The sequence below is a fragment of the Diadema setosum genome, chromosome 3, assembly GCF_964275005.1.
Source record: "Diadema setosum chromosome 3, eeDiaSeto1, whole genome shotgun sequence".
Classification (NCBI taxonomy): domain Eukaryota; kingdom Metazoa; phylum Echinodermata; class Echinoidea; order Diadematoida; family Diadematidae; genus Diadema; species Diadema setosum.
In genome coordinates, this window is record NC_092687.1 from 10,220,510 (window position 1) to 10,244,904 (window position 24,395).

At 39.3% G+C, this 24,395-nt stretch overlaps 2 protein-coding genes and 1 long non-coding RNA gene across 3 annotated transcripts; 1 reads left to right on the plus strand and 2 right to left on the minus strand.

Moving 5' to 3' along the window:
• Positions 1-483: 483 nt before the first annotated feature.
• Positions 484-1,410, minus strand: LOC140226626 (uncharacterized). Its single transcript, XM_072307076.1, has one exon. The coding sequence runs from the start codon at positions 1,408-1,410 to the stop codon at positions 484-486; it is 927 nt and encodes a 308-aa protein (XP_072163177.1).
• Positions 1,411-1,717: 307 nt separating this feature from the next.
• On the minus strand, positions 1,718-3,457 carry LOC140247028 (uncharacterized). Its single transcript, XR_011902581.1, has 2 exons — positions 3,346-3,457; positions 1,718-2,660 (listed from the first exon to the last, which is right to left on the minus strand). It is a non-coding gene; the product is annotated as an uncharacterized lncRNA (long non-coding RNA).
• Positions 3,458-15,966: 12,509 nt separating this feature from the next.
• LOC140246536 (uncharacterized) lies at positions 15,967-22,670 on the plus strand. The gene is made up of 3 exons (XM_072325878.1): positions 15,967-16,090; positions 16,915-17,838; positions 22,522-22,670. The coding sequence occupies exons 1-3, from the start codon at positions 16,087-16,089 to the stop codon at positions 22,668-22,670; spliced, it is 1,077 nt and encodes a 358-aa protein (XP_072181979.1). The 5' UTR covers positions 15,967-16,086.
• Positions 22,671-24,395: the final 1,725 nt, after the last annotated feature.

A 24,395-nucleotide genomic window follows, 5' to 3' on the forward strand; every position in this document is an offset into this window, starting at 1 on the left:
TTGCTGCCAAGGCAAGATCACTTGAGTCCTCCTCTGACCTCAACAAGCTTCTCAGCGCATTACATCCTAACAAAATTGGATAGTCTACTTTGTCGGTTCCATGCACCACCTTCTGGGGGACAACCAGGAATCCAACCATGGCACTGTATCTTCCTATGGAGACTGGAGCCTGCACGTACCCTTGCACTGGGATCTCTCTTCCTTCCACACCCACAATTCTGATGGAGGAATCTACCACCCCAATCGGTCCTAACTTCTCCAGCTTCGCATGGAACACTTCAGCAGGGATAAGGGAAGCCTCTGCTCCGGTGTCCAACAGGCATCCAATCTCTGTCGACCCGACCTGAGCCTTCACCTTAGGGCTCTTTGCAATCAAGAGGTCACGAATGTTGACCTCCTTTATCCCTGCAGATTTTGCATCTGGACACGCCATGGGCAAAACTGTTGTCCTCTCTGCTGTGTTGCCCGCAACAGCAGAGCTCCTTAGTTTCCCTGGTTCTGTGTCTCCTGCTCCCTTCCCTGTGGACACTGCTTCTTATAGTGGCCCTTCTGGCCACATTGGTGGCACTCAACCTCTGACAGAGGTTTGCGTCTAGGTCGAGACTGGTGCAGCACTTGTATCTCTGATCGCAGATTGGCAACCTCTTCCTTGAGGGTGGTTACAACTGAGGCCAACTCTCGCTGCGAATCCACCAGTTGTTGTTGGAATGACTGCTGTGTCGTGACCTCAGCTATCTCACGAATTCGCCCAGTCCGTCCAGCTGGTTCAGCCTCCTGGAATAGCAGAAGGGCCTCCCTCCTCATGGCGGTAAATCCTTTTGACTCACTGGCCAGCTGAATCCTACGCAGCTCCCTGCGCACAGACTGTTCCCTGGCTCCTTGAACCAGCTGATCGCAGAGAGCCTTGTCTCTCAGTTTCCCCAAGGCCTCAACTTCTCCTTTGGTGTCAGCTGCTGCCTCCATTCTGCCGTACATTCTGAGGAGTGAGCGGCTGAATTCAGACAGAGATTCACCGTCTTTTTGTTTACGAGCATGAAAGGCGCTACTCAGAGACTGAAATGTCTCGTCCTGCCCGAAACACAGTCTAAGCGCTTCTTTGATGCTGTCTGGCTTCAGTCTTTCAGTCTCGGGTAGACACATTACCTCCTCCCTAGCTGGGCCAGCAAGATAATCGATGAGGACACGTGCTTTCCTGTCTTCTGAGAGGTCCAACGATCCTGTCGCCTCTTCGAATTCTTCGATCCACTCTGTCAGACTGGGTTCCCCAGATCTATATGGGGGTCCGCGGAACTTGGACAGCCTTCCCATTGGAATCCCTGTCAGCCCTACAACTTGCTTGAAGAGCTGTGCCATTGCATCGGCACCAATGGAGGCACTACTCTCAACAGATGTTTTCTGAGGGGAACTCATGTCTAACTCTTGCGACACTAACTGAAGACCTCTACGCTATCACAAATACTGCAAATCCTCACATATACATGTACAGTAATAATTGTCAATTATCACAATGCATGAATCACACAACTTTATTACACCAAAACAATACAAATGAGGTACAGTCTCTGAAATTTATAGGGCTAAGGCTGTTCCTTGTTCATCCACCGAGTCTCGTTCCACTGTGCAGTTCATCGATGTCCAGCTCCACTGGGCTGCATCCCACTCCTGGCACCACTGTAAAGACGCGGGAGATTAAACTGCAGCAGACACACCATGAATGTGCAGTGAACGGGTCTCTTTATTCGTCACTGTCGAGGAACAGCCTCTGTTCAACAAGCAAACAAAAAAAAAACATTACAAAAGCAAGGTGCAACATTGTTAAATTCAATCGGTGTGAGATGAACGCATCTCTCTCCATCTATACACAAGAAAAGGTTATGATCAAAACCATCCAGTCTAGTCAGTGTAACAACATTAAAAAAGATGTGTTTCAAATCATTCACTACTGTTTAAAGCAATCAGAACTCGCTTTATAAAGAAGGAAACCATGCAGTTCTCCGTATCTACACACAGTATTGGCCTACATTACACCTGTATATGTATTCAAAGTCACACCTCATATTTCTAATATGGATTTGCATCACGGAATACCAATCATGATAAATGGCATACATTCTGTACCGTGGTACTGTACCAAGCAACTATCCCCTGCATACTTAGCTGCAGTATGATGCATTAATTGCTACTTCATCCCTACTTCTTCCACACAAGAACCAGTACAAGCAATTCACATTCCAATAAAAGGAAACAAGTGCACAGACAACCATGCATTTAGTCATATACACTCCCCTAACAAATGAGAGATCTAACACCACTTCTAACGACACATAGCTGACTAACATGAGCAGTATATAATGGCATATTATGCAACCGAACAATTAACCATCTGGCCTCTTTGGCATACGAGCTGAGCTTAGAGTGCTATTAAAATGACTTTATAACATTATATCCTAGCTGTGTCATATCCATCCAGTGAGTGCTAGCTCAAACCATTTGTATATCACTATGAACACACTGTCCCAATTTATACACAATGACTGACATCAGTGTACATTCATCTCAGTGTCACTCACCAGTCCTGCATGTACCTCTCAGCGTTTACTTAGCACCATGCCGATCCCTGCCACAGAGCAACTTGTCGCGTTACAAATGGACAACTGGCCCTAGAAATATGAGGTATAAATATACTAAATACTAACGTGCACAAACCATGCCAGTACTCATTGTACTTATCCTCATTCACTTAGTGAGTTTGGTAACATAGCATTAAGAATGCAAAAGGCTATCTACATCATGAAGACAATTTGTGTTCAACTAACACTTCTGAATAAGTTGATGTGCACATCATAACTTCACAGTATGTACATCACATCTCAGACCACATGCTCATAACTCTATGCAAACACAGAGCACCTGACCTTGTAAGTGACCTTGAGCTAAATCAAAACTATCCCTACAAGTACAAGCACAACTCCACTTACAACTATTAGAGCAAAGGAAATGTATAATAAACTGTATACTCTGAGATCCATTCTCACATCACCCTTGGAACCAAGTTAAGTGACTTCTACTATCCTCTTTTATCTACAGGATATACCTCTAACAATATTAACAACAAGTCTATTGATCAGAAATGATTTCACAATATGTGATTTGATTACTGTGCCTCAAGTATGCAGCATATCACTTTCCATGTTTGTTTACTACACAGCTTAGTGCACCAGATCTAGTACAATGCAAGAACTCTTGGGCAAGCCAAGTTACATCAACACAGATTGTAGACTTAAGGGTGTATCCCCCATATGTCACAAGAGATGAAAAGTTACTAGATAAATCTATGATACTCACATTCACTGGTGAGGGATTTTAACCTGTGAAATCTGCCTTTAGACACCACATAAGGTCGCTCAAATGCAGTCTTTGTCTCAAGAAAGTCTTGAACACCTGGTCATTGCATTGTTTCACACAACCAGTTCTTCTTGGGTGTGCAGTGTGTGTCTTGAAACAGTGCATTCACAATACATACATACACACATTTACCTGTGTCCCCAACTCTCTGAGGCCAACGCCAAGTTCATGTAACAATGTCAAGGAAAAAAAACAGAGTGTTAGTCTACGATACTAGACCCCAGTATCTGGTCAACTTTACACCACTACATACACATCATTGGTTCCTACACTGTTATATTATGTAAAGGTCAAGTTTTGTGTGCAGGGGGTTAAAATTTGACCAAAACATGGAACCTAACTTTAACATTAGGCCTAATCATGAAATAACGAAACTGATCAATATTTTTATATTCAAATCACTTCAAACTAAATTGTACACTATTCAGCCAGCATCCACATCAATGACAGTATTATCTCACGTAAATTATAGTTTTTGAGCTATTAAAGATCAAAAGCGGGAAATGTTTTATTTCTTTTTTTTTGTAACAGCTATAGATATTAATTACTTTCTTGTGCTTGTGCCTGTGTGTGTGTGTGTGTGTGTGAGTGTCTGGGTAGATTTCCTATAAATCGGACAAGTTTCCGCCTTCGTTGTTAAACTTCCAATGAGATAACGCTTCTTTTTTCCTTTTTTTAGCTTTCTGTGTCGGCTTTTTTTATATATATATGAAGAGTTTGTTCGCAAAAACCGATAAGTCCATATTTGCCAAATGGAGATATTAACGATTAAAGGTCAAGAAAAATAAAGAGAATAATAAGCAAATTTTTGCTTCTTTTGACCATAACTACAAAAATGTACTTTATAATTATGTAGCGACTAATATATCATTTAAAAGGTATTGTTTTGTACTTTATGACAGAGACCGTACTTCAAAATCTTCAAAAATGGACTTATCGGTTTTTGCAAACAAACTCTTATATATATATATATATATATATATATATATATTCACAGAGGCCACCAAATCAACAACTTCATTTCTTTTGTTTTGTTTTGATTTTTTGTGCGATAGCTCGACAATGGCTGTTAGTGGACAGAAAAGAAGTAAAGAGATATAATAAGTTTGAATCATCAAAAACATCTGAAAATCGACATTAAATTTGTATAAAGGGCTTCATTATATACAACTAGAGTATACGAAGTATAAGAAAGTAACACATAACAAAACTGAAAAAATGTAAGTGCGTAAAACATTCTGCCCGCAAGCCACAATAATGTAGGCAGCATTTTAATTTTGTCTTGTGTAGTAAAGGACTTTAAATGCCACATAGAAATAATATGACTAATTTCACTACATCTATGAAACTAGAATATTGAATTGTTTTGTGAACATGACTTTCCTAATACGTCATTTACCTAATATTCATGAAAATTCCACTACTAAACCTTGAACGTAGAGGTATACCTACTTTTATCTTTACAGTAACTCTGCTAGTGAGATTTGACCGTGACAAAAACATATTATTTTGCTATCGCTGTACATAATTATGACACGTTAATGCAACGCAATGAATATCTGTTCCTTCGTGTGTGTTTTTTGATAAATTTATTATTCTCAATTTCATCATTTTCGTAACTAATATCACGTAAGACAGATTCAATAATCATCCTCTTTACTCGTTCAAAAACATATTTCATAGCTTGTGTTTTTTTTTTATTATAGGCCATATATAAATCTGTATGATTTGTGAAAGAAAGTGTATATAATGTTGTCAAATTTGAGTCAATGTATTCTACGGAAGAACAATCCCCTTTTCTTTACGCATATTTGCCATCTTAGTAGGAGACAACAGCCAGAGAAATCTCAAACGAAAATGAGTTTCTTCGAGTGCAAATAGAATTATGCAGTTAGCCCATTTTACTATACAAGAAGGACAAATGTTGTAGTAATGAATGTAATGTTCGTTTTAAGTATAAAATTTGTCAGTGATTCATAAACGATAATACTTTACAAGTAATTCTTTGATAAGTTTCCCTCAGTAATAAACTTGTGTGTGTGTTTATGTGTGTCTCTCTCTGTGTATTTGAATGTATCTGTCTCTGTGCGTGCATGTGTGTGTGTATTTGTTCGTGTGTATTATTCTGCTATAGTTAGGAACAACTGTCAGAATCGTTTATAATTGCATTTTTTGTTTCAGTAGTTTGTAATGGTATACAATTTTGAAATAGTAATTACCACTGGAGAACAGAAAGCGAAATAAACGAAAGAGGTGTAGTCCATTGCTATTGAGGTATTGTGTCCATCATTTTAGACAGAGAAATGTCCATCATCTTTCAATTCAATTCAATTTAATTTATTTCACATCTTTCAAAAAACCACAAAACTAGACATGTGTATAAATATATACAGAACATAACACAGAAATATACACAAAACAAAACATAAGCAGTACAAGGACAGTAGCAGTGAAGTATAAAACACAGTCAAAACAGTAAGAACTGCAGCAGATGTGTGAGAATGACAAAGGACCATTGGCCTGTGGCGATGTCAAAGGTCAAACCCTTGATGGACTGCATCTTACAAATTTGCATTTTAAAAATTTTGTTTAAATTGCACAACATAAATGCAGACAAAAAGAAAGACAGTAAAGTACATGGCAAGAATAAGATAAAATTCAATTTATGGCATCTTACTTGTATTTTTATTTAGTGACATATATTTAATTGGATTTTTTGTTTTGTTTGTTTTAATCGGTTTCCCCAGATATAGTTGGTCTTAAAAAAACATCCGTACTTCAAACTTCCCCTAATCTGATTACTGACCTGCGGCTGTACAAGCTAATGCTTTTACGCAGGCCCCATCATATTTTTTCGCATTATGACCACAGTGTAATTCGCATGCATACAGACCTCGTGTTTATACCAAATCAAACTTCTGTACATTCTGATGAAGTCTCATCTAAATTATGTTTTGTATAATTTTTGTATTTATGATACTTTATTGTGATATATGTGAGAAATATGAAAATAGATTGAAATGAAATGAAATGATTATAATTATAATTATATAGAGCACATAATTTTCTTATAATTTTTTTGTAATCACAAATATCTTAATAAAAAAAATAAAAGGGAGTTAACTCGTTTTGCCATAAAACTCTTCGAATGGAGAAGCGATTTTTGAATTAAATTCAGTGTATTATTATTCAGTTCATTTTGCTATTTATAGATATAATGGTCTCGGTAACATGAAATAAGGTGAATAAACATACCTAATTGGAGATCTTTCAAATGCTGTGTTTACGTTTTTCTTCTCCATACGATCCGACCAGCTCCTATATCAAGTCTAATCAAGTTTACAAATTACATTCCTTCATGCGATTTGATGGAATGTCAAGGTGTATGCAGATTTAACGAATTTAAAGGGAGGGGGTTCATCAGCAAAATTACCTTGGAAGACGTCATGCGTTCATTTAAAAACATATTTCCCTAAATACGTTTTAGCATCAAAACGGCCTGCACTTTTTACAACTTGCCATGCTCTTTTTATTTTGCCAAAGGATCTAACTTTGAATTGTCGGTCGTCATAAGCATGCATGACATTCTCTTTCAAAAAAGACCTGCATGCAGTAAATCAACAATCGGCGATTGAATGGACTGGTGAAAAGGTTGTAAGAGATCGAGGTCCTGTAAAGTTCATCGAGACAATATACATCCATAGAAAACAGATGAACTGTGTAAGGTAGAGTGCGCATTTAGAGCTATAATAATGCGCAATGTGCCATGAAGTTTTGAGCAGTATTCCCTGCTGAATTCTAAAGGATGCACAGGTACTAATCAACAAAGGCAAGTATGCTAGAAATATGGAAAATATTTGACATTCTCTTCCTAAAGAAACCTTCTGTAAATCAACAATCGACGCCTAGGAAAGAGGGCAGGTAGGTCAGTTATGCTTGTATAGTGAATCGGGGGAATTCGAATTATATCTTAGAGGTTTTCCTGGCATACAGATAATGCACGGTATGTATAGCGAGTGAATTCAGGGACAAAAACGCGAAAAGATTTTTCATTGAAATGTATGTCTATCATGTTTTGAGCATAGGAATTCTCCTGCCTCTAATATGTTCATGAAAGCATGACAAGTACCCGAAACCTAAAAATATTCAAAGATGAGGATCGAATGAAAGCAGCGTTATCATAGGCGAATACCTCATTAGCCTAAAGTTTGAGGAACATCGATCGATTGAAAGTTTTAGGCTTCTTTTTTTTTTAAGTTTCAGCGCCATCATCGCTGGATAAGAACACTATCTTAATTCATGACGTCACTCTGGACAACAAATACGTTTTGCCCCCTCCCTCAATAGGAAACAGACCCCTTAAAGGAGACCTCCGGATGAATTTCAAACTTTTGTATTTGACTATACTTTTCGAAACTGTAAATTAGTTGTGCTTAATACAGAGTTTAAGAATTTATAGTGGTCGGGATGAGGATGAGAATGTTTGTTTGTTTGTTTGTTTGTTTTTTAATCTATAACACATTCCAGTAAACAAGAGTGATGACGTAGCAGCCTCACAATAAGAATGTATGAGTTGGGCTCAAGGAAGCAACAAAAAAAATTACACTGCTACATTTCTGAAATATGTGACCCTCCGTATGGATCCACTTATGTCGGTTGCTCTATAATGTTTACTGTGTTTTCTTTTTCCTGGTACCATGGCTCGTGCTTTGTAAATGTCGGCATCTTCAGATATTTTTCCTTATTGGACATTATCTAGCGTCATGCCGTCGTGTAACCATTTCATAGTATTCACGAAGGAGGAATAATGTGAAAGATGTACAGTATCTGATGCACTGTGCACACACATACACACACTCACACACACACAAAGAAGATACGTTTGTCATTCGATAAATACTATAGGTCTTTACTCACAATACGAACCAACAATTTTTATCGTATTGGATTTAAGTTGGGGAATTGCCACTGTTTCCCCAGATGAAAGATATAATAATATGAATTGTCTCATTCAGTCACTGCAACAAGCTTTATATAGGTTTTACTCCCTACGATGAAAAACGTTCCCACTTTGGATCGTAATAGTTCAAAAACAACATGCCTGGTATAGTGTACAAATAGTTGGAGATGATTTGACTACGAAAGCAAAAATCAGGTTCATTGATCCATAATTGATTTCAAAGTTAGGTTCCAGATTCTGCTCAAATCTTAATCCTCTGTACAAAACTCGAACTTTACACAGGTACCAATGACGTGGATGTCAGTGTGTGCTTACATGACCCTGAACAATAGGCATGAATACCACCTTTTCAGAGCTCTGCTGACTATTCGTATAGGCTTACGGACTCTTGCTACAAGGCACATGAACGCTTTACTAATAATTCATGGTATGGTGGATTGCCCTTTGTACTATACTAGACTGAATAATGTAAATGGTAAAAGGTAGAATAGGGCCTACATTCACACGGAAAAAGTAAAACGCGTTTCCATGTGCTTACATACAGTACATTTCATAAATTTTATAAAGCATTCAAACCCTGGCCATTGTCCAGGACCATTGTCGTAATTGGTATTAACCACACACTCGCATACACATCAATATTGACCCCTGTTCAGAGGGTTGAAACAGAGGAAATCTAAAGATACTTAACTCGAGAACTAATCTCCAATCTACTGAAACTGATTAATGCTTTCGTTTCAGGCCTCAAACAAAATTGTCCACTCTTCAGCTGTTGCTCATATCAATGCCAGTGTTATCTGATGTATAGTGTTCAAAACCGGGAATTTTGTTGTTGTTGTTGTTGTTGTTGTTGTTGTTGCTGTTGTTGTTTCTGTAACACCTAGTGCCAGCGTTCACCGCTCTTGAAACCGTTTTGTAAAAATCCTCGATTTGTAAAGGTCTGCAGAGGTATTAGCGACTATGCACACCCATACACAAATAAACTTCACTTTTTATTAATGTCAAACACTGTGTCGCTATCATGTTAACAGCATACAAACTAATTGTTAGTTGAGTTAGGTGGGGGTATTAATCCCCGAGTGATAATTTATTTTTGATTTGTACGCATGGGCTATACATTTTCTATTTTTATGCTGATGAGAATGATGATTATTGTTTGCGAGGTCAAAGGTTTAGCAGGGGCGGATCCAGGAATTCTGTAAAGGGGGGGGGGGTGACTATTATATTTCTTGTGCCACTTCCGGGTTTCATTTCTTTTTTTGTTTTTGTTTTTCTTTCTTTTTTTTTGTTCTTAACGAAAAATAAAGGGGGAGCGTGCGCCAGTTGCGCCCCCTCTGTTTAATGGATCCGTCACTGTTTAGTGTTGGGGGTCGGGTGGTGATCCAGAAATCTCTGAGATTAATGTTGAAGTTGTATTTTTTCACTATTTTTCAGTTTTTGAAATAATAATGTATGACTATGATTGCAAATGTACTATTCTATATTTATTTCACAAGGCGTGCTCTGGGCCATGACGTCAATAGTTGCATGATTATATTGGAATTTTATTTTGTTTTTCATGTTTTGAAGTTTGATGGTGGCCATGACGTAAAGGGGTGGGGATCACGGGTTGAGTGATAATTTTCTAGTTTTTAATGACTGTTAACTATTTCATAGGGGCAACATAACTATGTGAGTTCACGTGCTTATGGGCAATAGTAAATGTCTTTATATACTTTTGTGTGCCCTGGCCCTCATGTCGTCTCCATTTATTTCATTTTCATTTTGTGTAACGTGTACGGTATATTTTATTCCTTCGTAATGGTCATTCTGGTTTTTGCTTCATGTTTGTAATGTTTATGATATCGATCTTCTATTCTTTACCTGATCGAATAAGTGAAAATGACGATTATTCATTCGCGTGCACAGTGTAGCAATAACTATTCAATCACGTGTGTGTGTGAATCAGCAGTGTTCGATTCGGTTGAACGACAAAGAGTTAAATGTGCCGCGAAACTGTTTACGCACTGTAACAATGTTCAGAAAAAGAAAGATAGATATCGTAGGTCTTCTTTTATGTCTTTTTGTTTGTGTTAAATAAGAAATGACCTTGCACATAGATTACGAGTAATAAAGAGTAGGCGTAACAGCCAGTATGATAATCGGACACACTATGTATAGGCCTTGCATAATGATATCCCAGTAAATTTTTCAGCGGAACTAAGGTCGTGTGGGAGATTTCGTAAATAAGCTATACAAACAAGCACAAAAGAAAAAGAAGGAAAAATTATCTGCATATTTGAAATAAATAAGAAGAAGCTTATTCACTCGAAAACTATATGCTAAGATAAATGTTTTAAGAGTCCAATATGATTAATATTAAAGGGGATGGCTAGTAACCGATCAGTGGGAATCAGTGGGAATGCTGAGGGATGATTGTTCCAGTCCTATATGGGATTCATTTAAGAGTACATTATAAATCTACTGTTGTATGAAAATTATTTGCTTCAGAACGGTCTCATATTCAAGTAATGTGCAGATTAATGCCCCGTCACTGACCAGGGACGCTAACCTGGAAATATTAAACTGCACATTACTTAAATATGAGACCATTCTGAAGCGAATAATGTTCACACAACAATAGATATATTATGTACTCTTAAATGAATCCCACAAGGATTGGAACAATCATCCTCCAGATTCCCACTGATTACCACCGATCAGTTACTAGCCATCCCCTTTAATCATGTTATCTATTTAGATTATTCAATCATGCCTTTATTGGCGGAAGCAAAACAAGGAAGAGCGACAGAATTTGTTGTCTATCAGGGACTTTCGAACAGATCTTATACTAATTTGTCTTACCGTATATGAATTCCATGCGATTTCCCCCTTTCAATATTCATTCTTTGTATAGGATTCCCTGACTAGACTTAAAGGGACTGTACAGTACTGGTTGAGGTGGGGATTCATGTTTTGGACATTCCTATAAAAGTGAGATAATGAGAAACCTGTTATGAATTATGAAAGAGCATGTAATTTTAAGAAGGATTCAACGTTTATTTGATGAAAATTGGTTTTCAAATGGCTGAGATTTCAAGAAAAAAAAAGTGAATGATAAAAGGCGACAGTCCACGCCTTTTATTAGGATCTCTTTGTTTCAACTTGTTTTTGTACATCTCAGCCATTTCAAAACCGATTCTCATCAAATAAACTTTTGATATCCCTTAGAATTGCATGCTCTTTGACGGCTCATATCAAGAGTGGTTTCTGAATATCTCGCAAAAGGTTAAAGCTAAATCCTCACCTCGACCAGAACTATACACACCCTTTAAACCTTTGTAAGGTATTCTCTATAAATACGACAACAGTGTCCCCCATTCTACACATGACAAACACACATGACAGACACATGAAAGTACTAAAAACAATCATCATATTATCACAAGGGGCTTCCAGGGACACGAATGGACCTAAATCTGTCATGGCTCACTAATTGCACTTTTTACAAATACTAGTAGTATGCGTCTCTTTATACTGTTGTTTGCTCCCCTATGTTCCAAGTGTAATGCTAAATATTAAAATATGATTTTGTACTAGTATTATTTTTTTCACTCCGAGGGGCTCTATGACGTCTCTGTTTAATTAAAAAATCAAATGTACACTTTATTCATAATCTCAGATTATTTAAAGATTATAATTTAATTCATTTGTATGTTGACGTTTGAAAGGAATATACATGCTTGTACAAATTCTACATCACCAACGCAGTGTAACGTTTCAGTTTAATTTGAAAAAAAAAAAAAAATGAATGTTCATATTAGCCAGAATCATGGTACTTTGTAAAGGTTATCTATACACCAGAATTGATATTAGTTATTTGTAATACTATGTTGAAGTTCGAAGGAATCATAATATACTGAATGAAAGGAAGATCATTCAGAGGGGAGAAAAAAAAACACCGTTATGTAATTTGACCTTTAAGACTTCGAAATCTAAGCGCTTCTTTCTTACCTCAGAAAGAACTTATGCACCCAAGAAATAAGTTACTATTGTAAAAAATCGTTTATCCGTTTTCAAGATAGCTTTAAACACACGAACAGACAAACGAGCATACGAAGAGACAGACAAACATCATGGAACCGAAAACAAGCAAAACTTTCACATGCCGGCGGAGGTTTAAAAAGGGGACAAAGATGCAAAACAGACCAATGACACCTACACTGGCCGCATGATAGACAGACACAGCTCTATCAGCTTCGATCGCTCTGTGCACGCCATGCAGATCGAGTTAGCATTATGACCTGTGATGGGTACGTTTTGTTTTCTCGCTCGAAGGAACATCGGCGTCGGTGGTGGCGGCTGTATAGTTCACTGTTTACCGAGCAATGCTGCAATAGCAAAGAGGAATGAAAAATTGTGTTCGATATAGTTCCCGATGAAGGTGGATGTTTTTCGGTCACAATACTCCAAAGACAATGACCAGCCTCTTCACAAACGAGACCAACATGAAGTGATCTATTATGACCGTGCATCGCAAAACAAACAAAAAGTCGCACGCTCTGATTTTGTGATAGGACTGAAAATAGGTGAACCGAGTCAACCCAGCCAATCTTTATTTTCTGAAAGAGCAAATTTTCGTCTATATAATTATCATACCAGAGTTTGGGATCAGAAAGTGAACAGGAAACTGTGTTTTTAGTAGGTTTTCTCGAATACTTTTTAGCATAAGAATGTGATTAGGTGTTCCTCATAATGTCTCATGGAGTCCTCTTTTTATTTTGTAAAAACCCTGCCCATCTCTTCACTTTCAACTCAGTAACTTTTGAAAGAATCATGCTACTGCTTTGTAAGTCGACATCAATTATTTACATGTGTTGACGAAGCATGCTGAACTTCAGCTTCATCTAAGGGTCCATCACTTTTTTTTTCTCCGTTGATTTAACATCCTGTTTTTTGTTCCATCCATTGCACAGATATCACGGCTTGGTAATGATTAAACACTTGAATACACTCTGTACTTTTGAGCCTCTTTTCTCAGTTCACATTTTCCAGAGTGTATACTTTCTTTCCAATATTATGATAGGTTATAGGAGAGTCTATTTGAATTGAGTTCTACATCATTTTAAAGCGTAACTAAAAATCAGTGTCTGGCGACTTTTTGTTGGTTTTGTGATGCAGGGTCACAGTTATCATGGTGACTACAATCGCTTATCCGATGTGCAAGAAATTAGGCTGTATAAATAAAAAGAAGAAATTGCTTCAATCACAAGCTCATCCATGTCAAGCGCATGTCCTAACAGTTTAAGTAAATCGATGCCGTGTGGATAACCTTCTCGTTGTCATCTATTATTTTCGGACGATGATACTATAACCATTAATCTCTTTCAAATCCAATAAAAACTGAAAAGCAAAACAAAAACAAAAGGAAAAAGGTCCAGGTTTACTTTTCTTCGGTGAGCATCTTTCTGATTTGGAGGTGGGGAAAAAGCATATCCGCTATAATTATGCATCATCATTACATGGATATTAATATTCTAAACATATTACATCTCATCTCATATCAGCTTTCATGCAAGACAAAATGGATCTACAATTATTCATTTTAATCCAATATCCCTGCAATCCAATATTTCGCGCATTCCCGTACTTGGTATTTCCTATTTCGTCAAGAGACACACTCCTGAAAACCAAGATGAAGAGACGGGCGGTGGAGGATGGGAGGAAGGGGGAGGGGATGTGGGATGTGGGGACTTTAATTTTTGATTTTTTTTCTCTCTTTGTAAGATAGAAGAAAATTAATAACAATGGGCGCAACCCCCTTTAGTTTTCTGGGGTTTTTTTTATTTTTGCTTCGTTCGTTTGTTTGTTTGTTTGTTTTTTGTTTGTTTTGTCTCCTTTGCTTGTCAGCTGATTAATTTATATCCTTTTGTCGAGGCCCTCTGGTTGTATGGTGAAGAGAGCCCAGCCGAGTGTGGTTGCTGTTGCGCTCAATACGGGGCTCGCTTCGCTCGTGCGTTACATCTAGAGGGTATTGACAAAAGGCTAATTAAAGAATGGCACCAGAAATATAAATTGCTTTGCTCCCCCTGTATGGAATTCCTGGATCCGACCGCGACAGAGTGCTCATGGAAAATAAATGCCTTTTTTTCTATAAAAAAAGAAAGAAAAAAAAGTTACATACTGTGATTTGATGTTCCCAAACATTCCTTTTATCGTGGTTGTAAAGAGCATTGACTATTGCATTGACTCAAACGATTTAAAGGGACGCCAAGTATTTTTTTCCTTTCCAAAACCCTTCAATAAGTATGTATCATGTTCATGTATTTTGCTTTGTTTTACTTTTTCTTATTGGAAATATCCAGCCTCATGACTCAAAGGAAGAAAATTGCGGAGAAAAGGGATTGCTGCGGCACTCGTCGCTATGGTTACGGGCGCGTCATCTTCTTCGCCAGATTCGCCTACTTTCTACTCCAGACTGGCCTGATGGAATCATTCGGGGTTCTGCTCCCGGGACTGAGGGATTACTATGAGGTGTCTAACGCCACCATCGGGTTCATCACATCCCTCTCCATTACAACCATGTACCTCGGAGGTTAGTCACGTGGTAGCAACCCTCATTCTTGGTCTTAATGTTAAAGGGATGGCACAGTTTCGGTTGAGGTGGGACTTCAGGTTTCCAACGTTTTTAGATGATGAGAAACCTCTTATGAAATATGAAAGATTATAATAAATTCCAAGAGGAATTCAAAGTTTATTTGATAAAAATAGGTTTTCAAATGGCTGACTGAGAATGATATCCAAAACAATTAGGTGATCCTTAGAATCGCCTTGTTTCACTTTGTTTTGGAAAATCTCAGCCATTTCGAAACCAAGTTTCATCAAATAAACTTTGCATTCTGTATGCTCTTTAACATTCATACAGTGGTTTCTAGTATGTCACAAAAAGTTAAAAGCTGAATCCTCACCTCAACCAATACTATGCCATCCCTTAGACCACTTTGATAATTATTATTTCTCCATCGTTACACCAAGGAGGTTCAAGACATAAAGTCACAACAACATCCTTATTCCCTTGATCTTTAATGTGTCATGCCGATGTGACTCAATGATATTTATTATATTTGAACATTTTATATTGATATCAAATACTGAACAATTTATGAAATATTTGTCAAAGTAGATCTGCCCCACAGATAGAAAGACAAGGATTCCCTTGTCATTGCGCGATGTCCAATCACTTTCTAAGGGAAATGGTGGTTTATATAAATAATAATGATGATATGGATTTTAATCGAATGATTGGAGAAGAGCAATCACGTGGCAAGTCTTTCATTTTGCCTTAAGATGCCCAGCCCTGCGGGCATATAGGGTTTTGCTCACGACCGGTGCTAATGACCGCTAATAAACGTCCGCTCAGAGATATCATCGCTCAAAGTGATACATTTTACCTATCACACATTTTCACTCTGGTTATCATTATACAACTGTAATTATAATTATCACTGTTGTTTACGTCAACAACTAACTGACCCTCAATGATGTCATCAGCTCTTATCTAGTCCTAAATCCATGAAGTTTATCGCTCATATTATCCTGCAGTTCCGGTGGTTAAAGTTGTACTTAGTCAGGTAAAGCATCCTCGTTTCGTGACGTCACTTTGTGGACTAGTTGCAGGCGTGGCTTTCATCTCGACGGCCTTTGTAAAAAACGTTTACATCTTTGCCACTCTCTTCCTTATCATGGGTGAGTCACTTAATTGAGTCACGTGATCGACTCTTTTTTTTTCTGGTATCAAACCTTGAAGTCCTAGATTTACTCTCCGTCTTTTTGTACTACTTTTGATAGTTTGCAGCGTTGACCTGTAATGCAGACTTTCTGCTGTGCAGCAAAAAATCACCTATTCAAATTTCTTTCGTTTATTGTCAATGACGTCATTGTATCTGAATGTATAAAGAAAAAAAAATATCTACTTCCATTTTGAGCAGGTTTTCGGTGATTATGGGCTAAAGGTGTTTTCTTCATCCATAGTATAGCCTCTTCAATGTTGCATCTGCTTTACCACAGGGCCTGCCATTATTATTGTCCTATAGCGTTGGCAGGTACCCATTTATACATTAATCTTGGGTCTGGAGGGACAGGACGTGTGGGTAAAACATCTTATCCAAGAACGTAAGCACTAAGGGGGGAATCAAAAAAGGTCCTCCAATTGGGAGTCGTTATAGTCATACACCACATTTCCTTTAGCCCGCAGTATCACCAAATTGCACAACAAATGCATGGCGACACGAAACCGCCGAAAGCACCAGAAGGGAAGAGTTTTACCCCGATCTGCAATTCCATTCAAAACGATCGTCCTTCAAGATAACCTGCCACGTGCCATGGTTCTGTTGTCTCATTATTCTAAAGAAACCTACAGATTGGCGGGGGGAGGGGTCTACCGAAAAGACAAAAATTAAAAGTCCTCACCTCCCTCCCCCCCCCCAAAAAAAAAAAAAATGAAGTAAAGAGTGAAATATTTGTCTTTGCAATGTTTCTTCTGTGTTTGCTAAGGTTTCCTTCTCTTCCAGGCCTTTCTTCCGCGTTCTTGAATCTGCGAACCTTTGAACTCCTCTACGAATACTTTCCCGACGATTTCGCCTTCATCAGCGGAATCAGCGTCATCAGCATGCCGATTGGGGAAGCTCTCGCTCCCGCCTTGACTGAGAGAATCTTGACTGCCTACGGGCTGCACTGGGCTGTTCTCATCAACGGTGCCTTGTTCCTCAACATGTTCCCTATCGGCATTTCCCTGAAAACCAAAAGTCCCTCGAAGGGATATGAGGAACCCACGACTAAGAGTGCTGAGGAAGAGTCCCTACTCCCTCGAAGCGGGGATCATAATGGGTTCGTTCGAAACGGCAGCTTGAGACGCGGGAGGTCGAGTTCGCATGGGCAGAGTAACCACCGCAGCAGATCTTCGAGCGCGGAGGAAAATGCAGGATACTCTTTGTCTAGCGCCCTCACGGCTGTCTCAAAATTCACCCACCTCGACGTCCTGGCTAAAGAACCCATCTTCACGGCCTTCCTTCTGCCCAGCGTCTCCCTGACCTATCTCACCATCTGCGGCTGGACTTTCTTCGTCGTCGTCTATGCCTTGTCAGAAGGGATTGAGATATCGCGCGGGGCGTTCCTCCTTCCAGCTGGCGCTCTCGGAGGCTTCCTGTCGTCGTGTATCTTTTGTTGCATTCTCTGTTGGAGAGAATCATGGTGCCCTTACCTCTATCTTGGGAGTCTTCTCCTCGCTGCATTCGGTTTTTTCATCCAGGTGCTCAACTCGTCCTACATCTACCTCCTCGTGACGTCATTCATCATCGGCTTCGGCCTGTGCGGCGGGAACGTTACCTCGGAGGCGATGATAGCATGGTTGGTTGAGCCGGAAAACGTCCCTGATGCCTGCAATCCCTTCCTCTTTGTTATAGGACTCGCCTATCTCTTTTCTGGCTATATGACAGGTAGGCAAGACATAAATTGCGATAAAAATACAGACGTGATATCATAATGAGGCGATTTTAAAAGTTAAGACCAATATTTCAGCAGAATCAAATTTATCTATCATGGCAAAACAATGACAATGACATGCAGGAACCGCAAAACGCGACATTATAATAGCCGGGTTCACACGTACATCAATTAGCGGGATACAAATCTCGAGATTTGCATCGCGATCGTCATCCCGAGTTTTTTGCACGTGTGGACAGAAAAAACCCGAAAATTAGCGGGATAAGCATCGCGATGCTAATCCCAAGAAATCTTGCGCTGGTTCGCCAATTAGCGGGATAATTGGCCCCGCGCTGGTACGTGTGAACGGTCGGGATTCACTGGCGTAGCCAGGGGGGGGGGGCGATGGGGGCGGTCGCCCCCCCTAAGATTTGGACCGAGGAGTTGGGAGGCGGAAAAAAAAAATGCGTGTATACTGTATGCATGCACATGAAGCGGGTCTCCTTTGCAACCTTTCATCAAATAAGATATTTCTTTTTTAATATTTCACTCAAAGTGTGCACCAGATCGTTGAATTTCAATTCAAAATATGCAAAATCTCTCGTGCTTGGGAGGGGGTATCCCCCTCCCAAACCCTCCCCCTCTATACCTCTTTCCCTAGCTAAGTACACTTTTTAGATTTACAAAAAATTCTGAATAATTCTGAGTGCACAAGACTTTTCACTAATATTCCGAAAACTGAAGGTTCCCTCATGTATAAGGGGAATTTCCCTTTTTAATCGACCCTTTCCTCCCTCAGCCCCCCCCCCCATCAGTTTTTTTTTTGTTTGTTTTTTGTTTTTTTATTACCCAAATGTTGATTCCATCAAATATGCGTATTATGCGTATACGAGATATCTCAATTTCAACCTTAAAAAGATAAAAGCTCCATCGGAAGGGAAGAGTGGAGATAACACTCGCCAACGCCTTCTTCCTGCTCGCCCCCCCCCCCCCCCCGCCATGCAAAGAAGTAGACTGTGGCTATACCAAGATCGCTTTATTTCAATTCTAAAAACGCAAAAGCTCCGCGAGCGGGAGGGGGAATCCCCCTTCCCCTAAATTCTACCTCACTAGACTTTATACATACGCACAGATGGTGCACATTCGGAATAAGAGCTAAATTCCGTGATTTTAACACTTCGATGAAAAAGTGTTGCACCAAAAATTTGCACCAGATCGCTGAATTTCAGGTCTGAAAACGCAAAATCACCTTCGAGTGGGAGGGGATATGCCCCTATCTACACCCTTGTGTGCATGCTTTTTCTGTTTGATTGCTGAACAGACAGCGTTCATGATATTCAGTGTAAGAATTAATACAAGAAGATTAGCGTGTTTGAATTATACTGTTTTATAGGCAAATTGTTCAATAATAATCTACACTAAAATATACGGCAACCTTAAACAAGTGGGACTGTTTCAACTCGTTAAAACACGCAAAAACATGCATCAAATTGCACCATTTGCAACATCAAAATGCAAAAAGTTCTCACCGTAGGAGGGGGGACACCCCCCTCCCACACCCTCCCCTACCCCCTCGCTCGCTCCGCTCGCTCGGGTTCAGTCGAGTTCGTGATATACAGTGAAAAGAATTAATACAAGAAGTGTATCTAAATTATATCATTTTTATAGGCAAATTGTTCAATAATAATCTACACTAAAATATACTGCTACCTTAAACAAGTGGGACTGTTTCACGTCGATAAAACACGCAAAAACATGCATCAAATTGCACCATTTGCAAAATCAAAATGTAAAAACTTCTCACCGTGGGAGGGGGAAAACCCCCCTCCCACACCCTCCCCTACCCCCTCGCTCGCTCCGCTCGCTCGGGTTCACTCGCGTTCATGATATTCAGTGAAAAGAATTAATACAAGAAGTGTACTGGAATTATACCATTTTATAGACAGATTGTTCAATAATAATCTACACTAAAATATACTGCAATCTTAAACAAGTGGGACTGTTTCACGTCGTTTAAACACGCAAATACATGCATCAAATTGCACCATTTGCAAAATCAAAATGTAAAAAGTTATCACGGTGGGAGGGGGTTTCTCCCTCCCCCTCCCCTACCCCTTCGCTCGCTCCGCTCGCTCCGCTCGCTCGGGTTCAGTCGCGCTCATGATATTCAGTGAAGAGAATTGATACAAGAAGTGTATTTGAATTATACCATTTTATAGGCAAATTGTTCAATAATAATCTACACTAAATTTATATATACTGCTACCTTAAACAAGTGGGACTGTTTCACGTCGATAAAACGCGCAAAAACATGCATCAAATTGCACCATTTGCAACATCAAAATGCAAAAAGTTCTTATCGTGGGAGGGGGGACACACCCTCCCCTCCCCCCTCGCTCGCTCCGCTCGCTCGGGTTCAGTCGCGTTCATGTTATTCAGTGAAAAGAATCAATACAATAAGTGTATTGGAATTATACCATTTTATAGGCAAATTGTTCAATAATAATCTACACTAAAATATACTGCAATCTTAAACAAGTGGGACTGTTTCACGTCGTTAAAACACGCAAAAACATGCATCAAAATTGCACCATTTGCAAAATCAAAATGTAAAAAGTTCTCACCGTGGGAGGGGGGAAACCCCCCTCCCACACCCTCCCCTCCCCCCTCGCTCGCTCCGCTCGCTCAGGTTCAGTCACGTTCATGATATTCAGTGAAAAGAATTAATACAAGAAGTGTATCTAAATTATACCATTTTATAGGCAAATTGTTCAACAATAATCTACACTAAAATATACTGCTACCATAAACAAGTGGGACTGTTTCACGTCGATAAAAAGCGCAAAAACATGCATCAAATTGCACCATTTGCAACATCAAAATGCAAAAAGTTCTTACCGTGGGAGGGGGGACACCCCCTCCCAAACACTCCCCTCCCCCCTCGCTCGCTCCGCTCGCTCGGGTTCAGTCGCGTTCATGATATTCAGTGAACAGAATTAATACAAGAGGTGTATTTAAATTATACCATGTTATAGGCAAATTGTTCAATAATAATCTACACTAAAATATACTGCTACCTTAAACAAGTGGGACTGTTTCACGTCGATAAAACGCGCAAAAACATGCATCAAATTGCACCATTTGCAACATCAAAATGCAAAAAGTTCTTACTGTGGGAGGGGGACACCCCCCTCCCACACCCTCCCCTATCCCCTCGCTCGCTCCGCTAGCCCGGGTCCAGTCGCGTTCACGATATTCAGTGAAAAGAATTAATACAAGAAGTGTATCTAAATTATACCCTTTTATAAGCAAATTGTTCAATAATAATCTACATCAAAATAAACTGCTACCATAAACAAGTGGGACTGTTTCACGTCGATAAAACGCGCAAAAACATGCATCAAATTGCACCATTTACAACATCTAAATGCAAAAAAGTTCTTACCGTGGGAGGGGGGACACCCCCCTCCCACACCCTCCCCCCCTCGCTCGCTCCGCTCGCTCGGGCTCGGTCGCTTCGCTCCCTCGCAGACTAACCGCCCCCCCTAAGATGAAATCCTGGCTACGCCGTTGTCGGGATTAGAATCTCGAGTTTTTACATCCCATCATGCAATGCGCACATCACAACAGCGAGGCCTCTGCGAAGAGGTCCTTCACCTCTTTGGAGAAGAATAACAACAGCGCGCGAACCACACCAATGACGCGTAAAAGACAATGGACACTGGAAAGTGCGCACAGGTGGTGATAGAGAAGGGCGCTGTGTGACCCAGTTTGCAGGCTTTGCTGTTATCTCTATCGGCAATTAGCGGGATAATTCGGTACGTGTGGACGCTCGCCAAATTAGCGGGATACCGATCGCGATCGCTATCCCGCTAATTTGGTACGTGTGGACGCTCGCAAAAAAACTCGGGATGAGCATCGCGATCGTCATCCCGCTAATTTGTACGTGTGAACCCGGCTATAGATTACCTTTGTTGTTGCTGTTGTTGTTGTTGTTGTTGTTTTTCAAATCAGCGGCCCAAGTGCGCTCATAGAGAAAATTCCGAACATTGTCCAATTTGTTTTCGAAACTGCAGACCATCTCGAAAATTCCTGGGGATTGCACTGTCAGACTACAGGAAGATAATGTGCAATCTTTTACTTGTCTGACGTTGTGTATCAATACATGATTCGATGCAAAGGAAGTAATACATTTTGACTTCTACAGAGGGATGTCGCTTGTTCCTGTCGCAACCGCTGTGTGTGTGTGAGTCGGACTATCATGATCGAAGCACTGCATGTATGGACCCAATGATTTATTAGATGCAATGAGCATTGAACGTACACGTTTCTGGGCCCCGTTGCATTTTACATGGTAACTTTACAATCTAAAGGTGACTCTGCAGTTACTCGTGGTTGTCGGTTATCTTCAGCATTTTTTTTTCTTTTTAGAACAGTCTTTTGTTGTGGTATATTTTCCATTCAAAGCAGAGTTACGGTTATAAAACGGGGTCCTCGTTCCTTCTTGTCTTCGTCATTAAATCATGGACATTATTTTTGATCATGCCATGCGTTTTAAAGCAAAAAAAAAATAAATAAAAAGACATATGGAAATCATAGTCTTCCCTTAACTAGCTAGGGGGTTACTGTTAACTTCATTTGTTATGATTCTTTTTTTTTTTTTTTTTTTTTTTTCTTCCTTTGCTTCCGATTCTCAGGCTTCGTCCAAGACAGGACCCACAGCACAAAGAAGGTTTTCATACTGCTGGGGTCAGTGTTGCTGGCGGCGAGCCTTCTCGGTGGTGTCGCTGTCGTAATAGGGCGGAAGAAGAGGACCGCTCGGCAAAACCAAATGCGTGTCTCCTGATTTCGCTGCTCCTTTTTTTTTCTTTACCATTGCATTATTTGCACCCCACCCCATGAACAAAACTGCACATCAAAACCAACAGATTCTTTGATATTCTTTTGTAACGAAAAGGGACTTATTTCAGAACCCGTTCGTAAAGGAGATACTAATTCGTGTTCTCCACCAAATGTTATCTTGCCATCCAATACTTTCACTCTCTGTGTATAATGCGTGTACAAACATTATAATAGCATTGCAATTTTCTGTATGCTTTGGCGTAACTGTTATTTGAATTATAACACAGAATAGACGCACAAAGAAAATATAAAGGGAATTCCACAAAAAAAAAAATAATTGAAATTACGCATTCCATCAACTTGGAATTAGGGCCTATTCCCCCTATATACTTTCTGAAAACGGTTAGTCAGGTGCTTTTTCATTATGATAGAAGAGTGAAATCATGTTCAGTTGTCTTTATGTTATTTTACTTAATATTGTTTTTTACACAATCATGATGTGTCATGTATTCAGTAGTCTCATCATCCAGCGGTTTTAACATCAACAATTCATAACTTTTGCATCGATAGTCCGATTTTCACTTTCACTGATGTGTTCTATTGATGTTGCTGCTTTCACTCAATCAACATTTCTCTTTGGGTTTTGGTTTCCTTTAACTTCTTGCAAAATTGAAAAAAAAATATAATTCGTTATGGCCCTCTTGTGTCAATTTCGGGACAATTTGTTTTAGAAGCTAGAGTAATTGTTTTGGTATGCTTTACACACCATCCGCTTATGCGTTAAAATAATTGTCAGAATACTATAGTATGTTTCAAACGATTCCAGTTATGCTCATGTTACATGGTTATTCAATAGCGTATGATTCATATCCCTGTCCCAACCCGTCTTAATTTAAAGGGAAGGTAAACCCAAAGAACAATGTGGATTGAGTGAAAGCAGCAACATTAGTAGAACACATCAGTGAAAGTTTGAGGAAAATCGGACAATCGATGCAAAAGTTATGAATTTTCAAAGTTTTGGTGTTGGAACCGCTGGGTGAGGAGACTTCTAGAGGATATGACGTATGAGTGGACAACAATACAAAGAAAATATAAAGGAAATTCAACAAAAATTCACTTTTCTAGAATCATGAAAGAGAAATGGACCAACCGCTTTCAGAAAGCAGGGGGAATAATTGCTACCCTTAACATATGTCAATATCAAGTCGATGGAATTTGTGATTTTCATAAAAAATGGATTTTTGCAGAATTTTCTTTATATTTTCTTGGTATTGTTGTCCACTCATACGTCATAACCTCTAGTAGTCTCCTCACCCAGCGGTTCCAACATCAAAACTTTAAAAAATCATAACTTTTGCATCGATTGTCCGATTTTCTTCAAACTTTCACTGATGTGTTCTACTAATGTTGCTGCTTTCACTCAATCCACATTTCTCTTGGGGTTTGTCTTCCCTTTAATAATGTTGATTTATTTACTATACTCTATTTGGGACAAAAGCTGAGGTAAAAATGTTGAACGCTTCAAAACACTAGGCCTCCTGCAACATCCTTCGTCACTGTTTTTTATCACACCTGTAATATGCTCCGAAGAAAGATGAGTTAGGTGAACGTAACAATGCAGGCATTGATAAAATAAATTGGTAGAAAGTAATATACAAGTAGAAGTTATGCATATTCAAAGAATATGTGGAGAGAGCATAATGTTTGTAAGTACATCGTATTGTCGAGT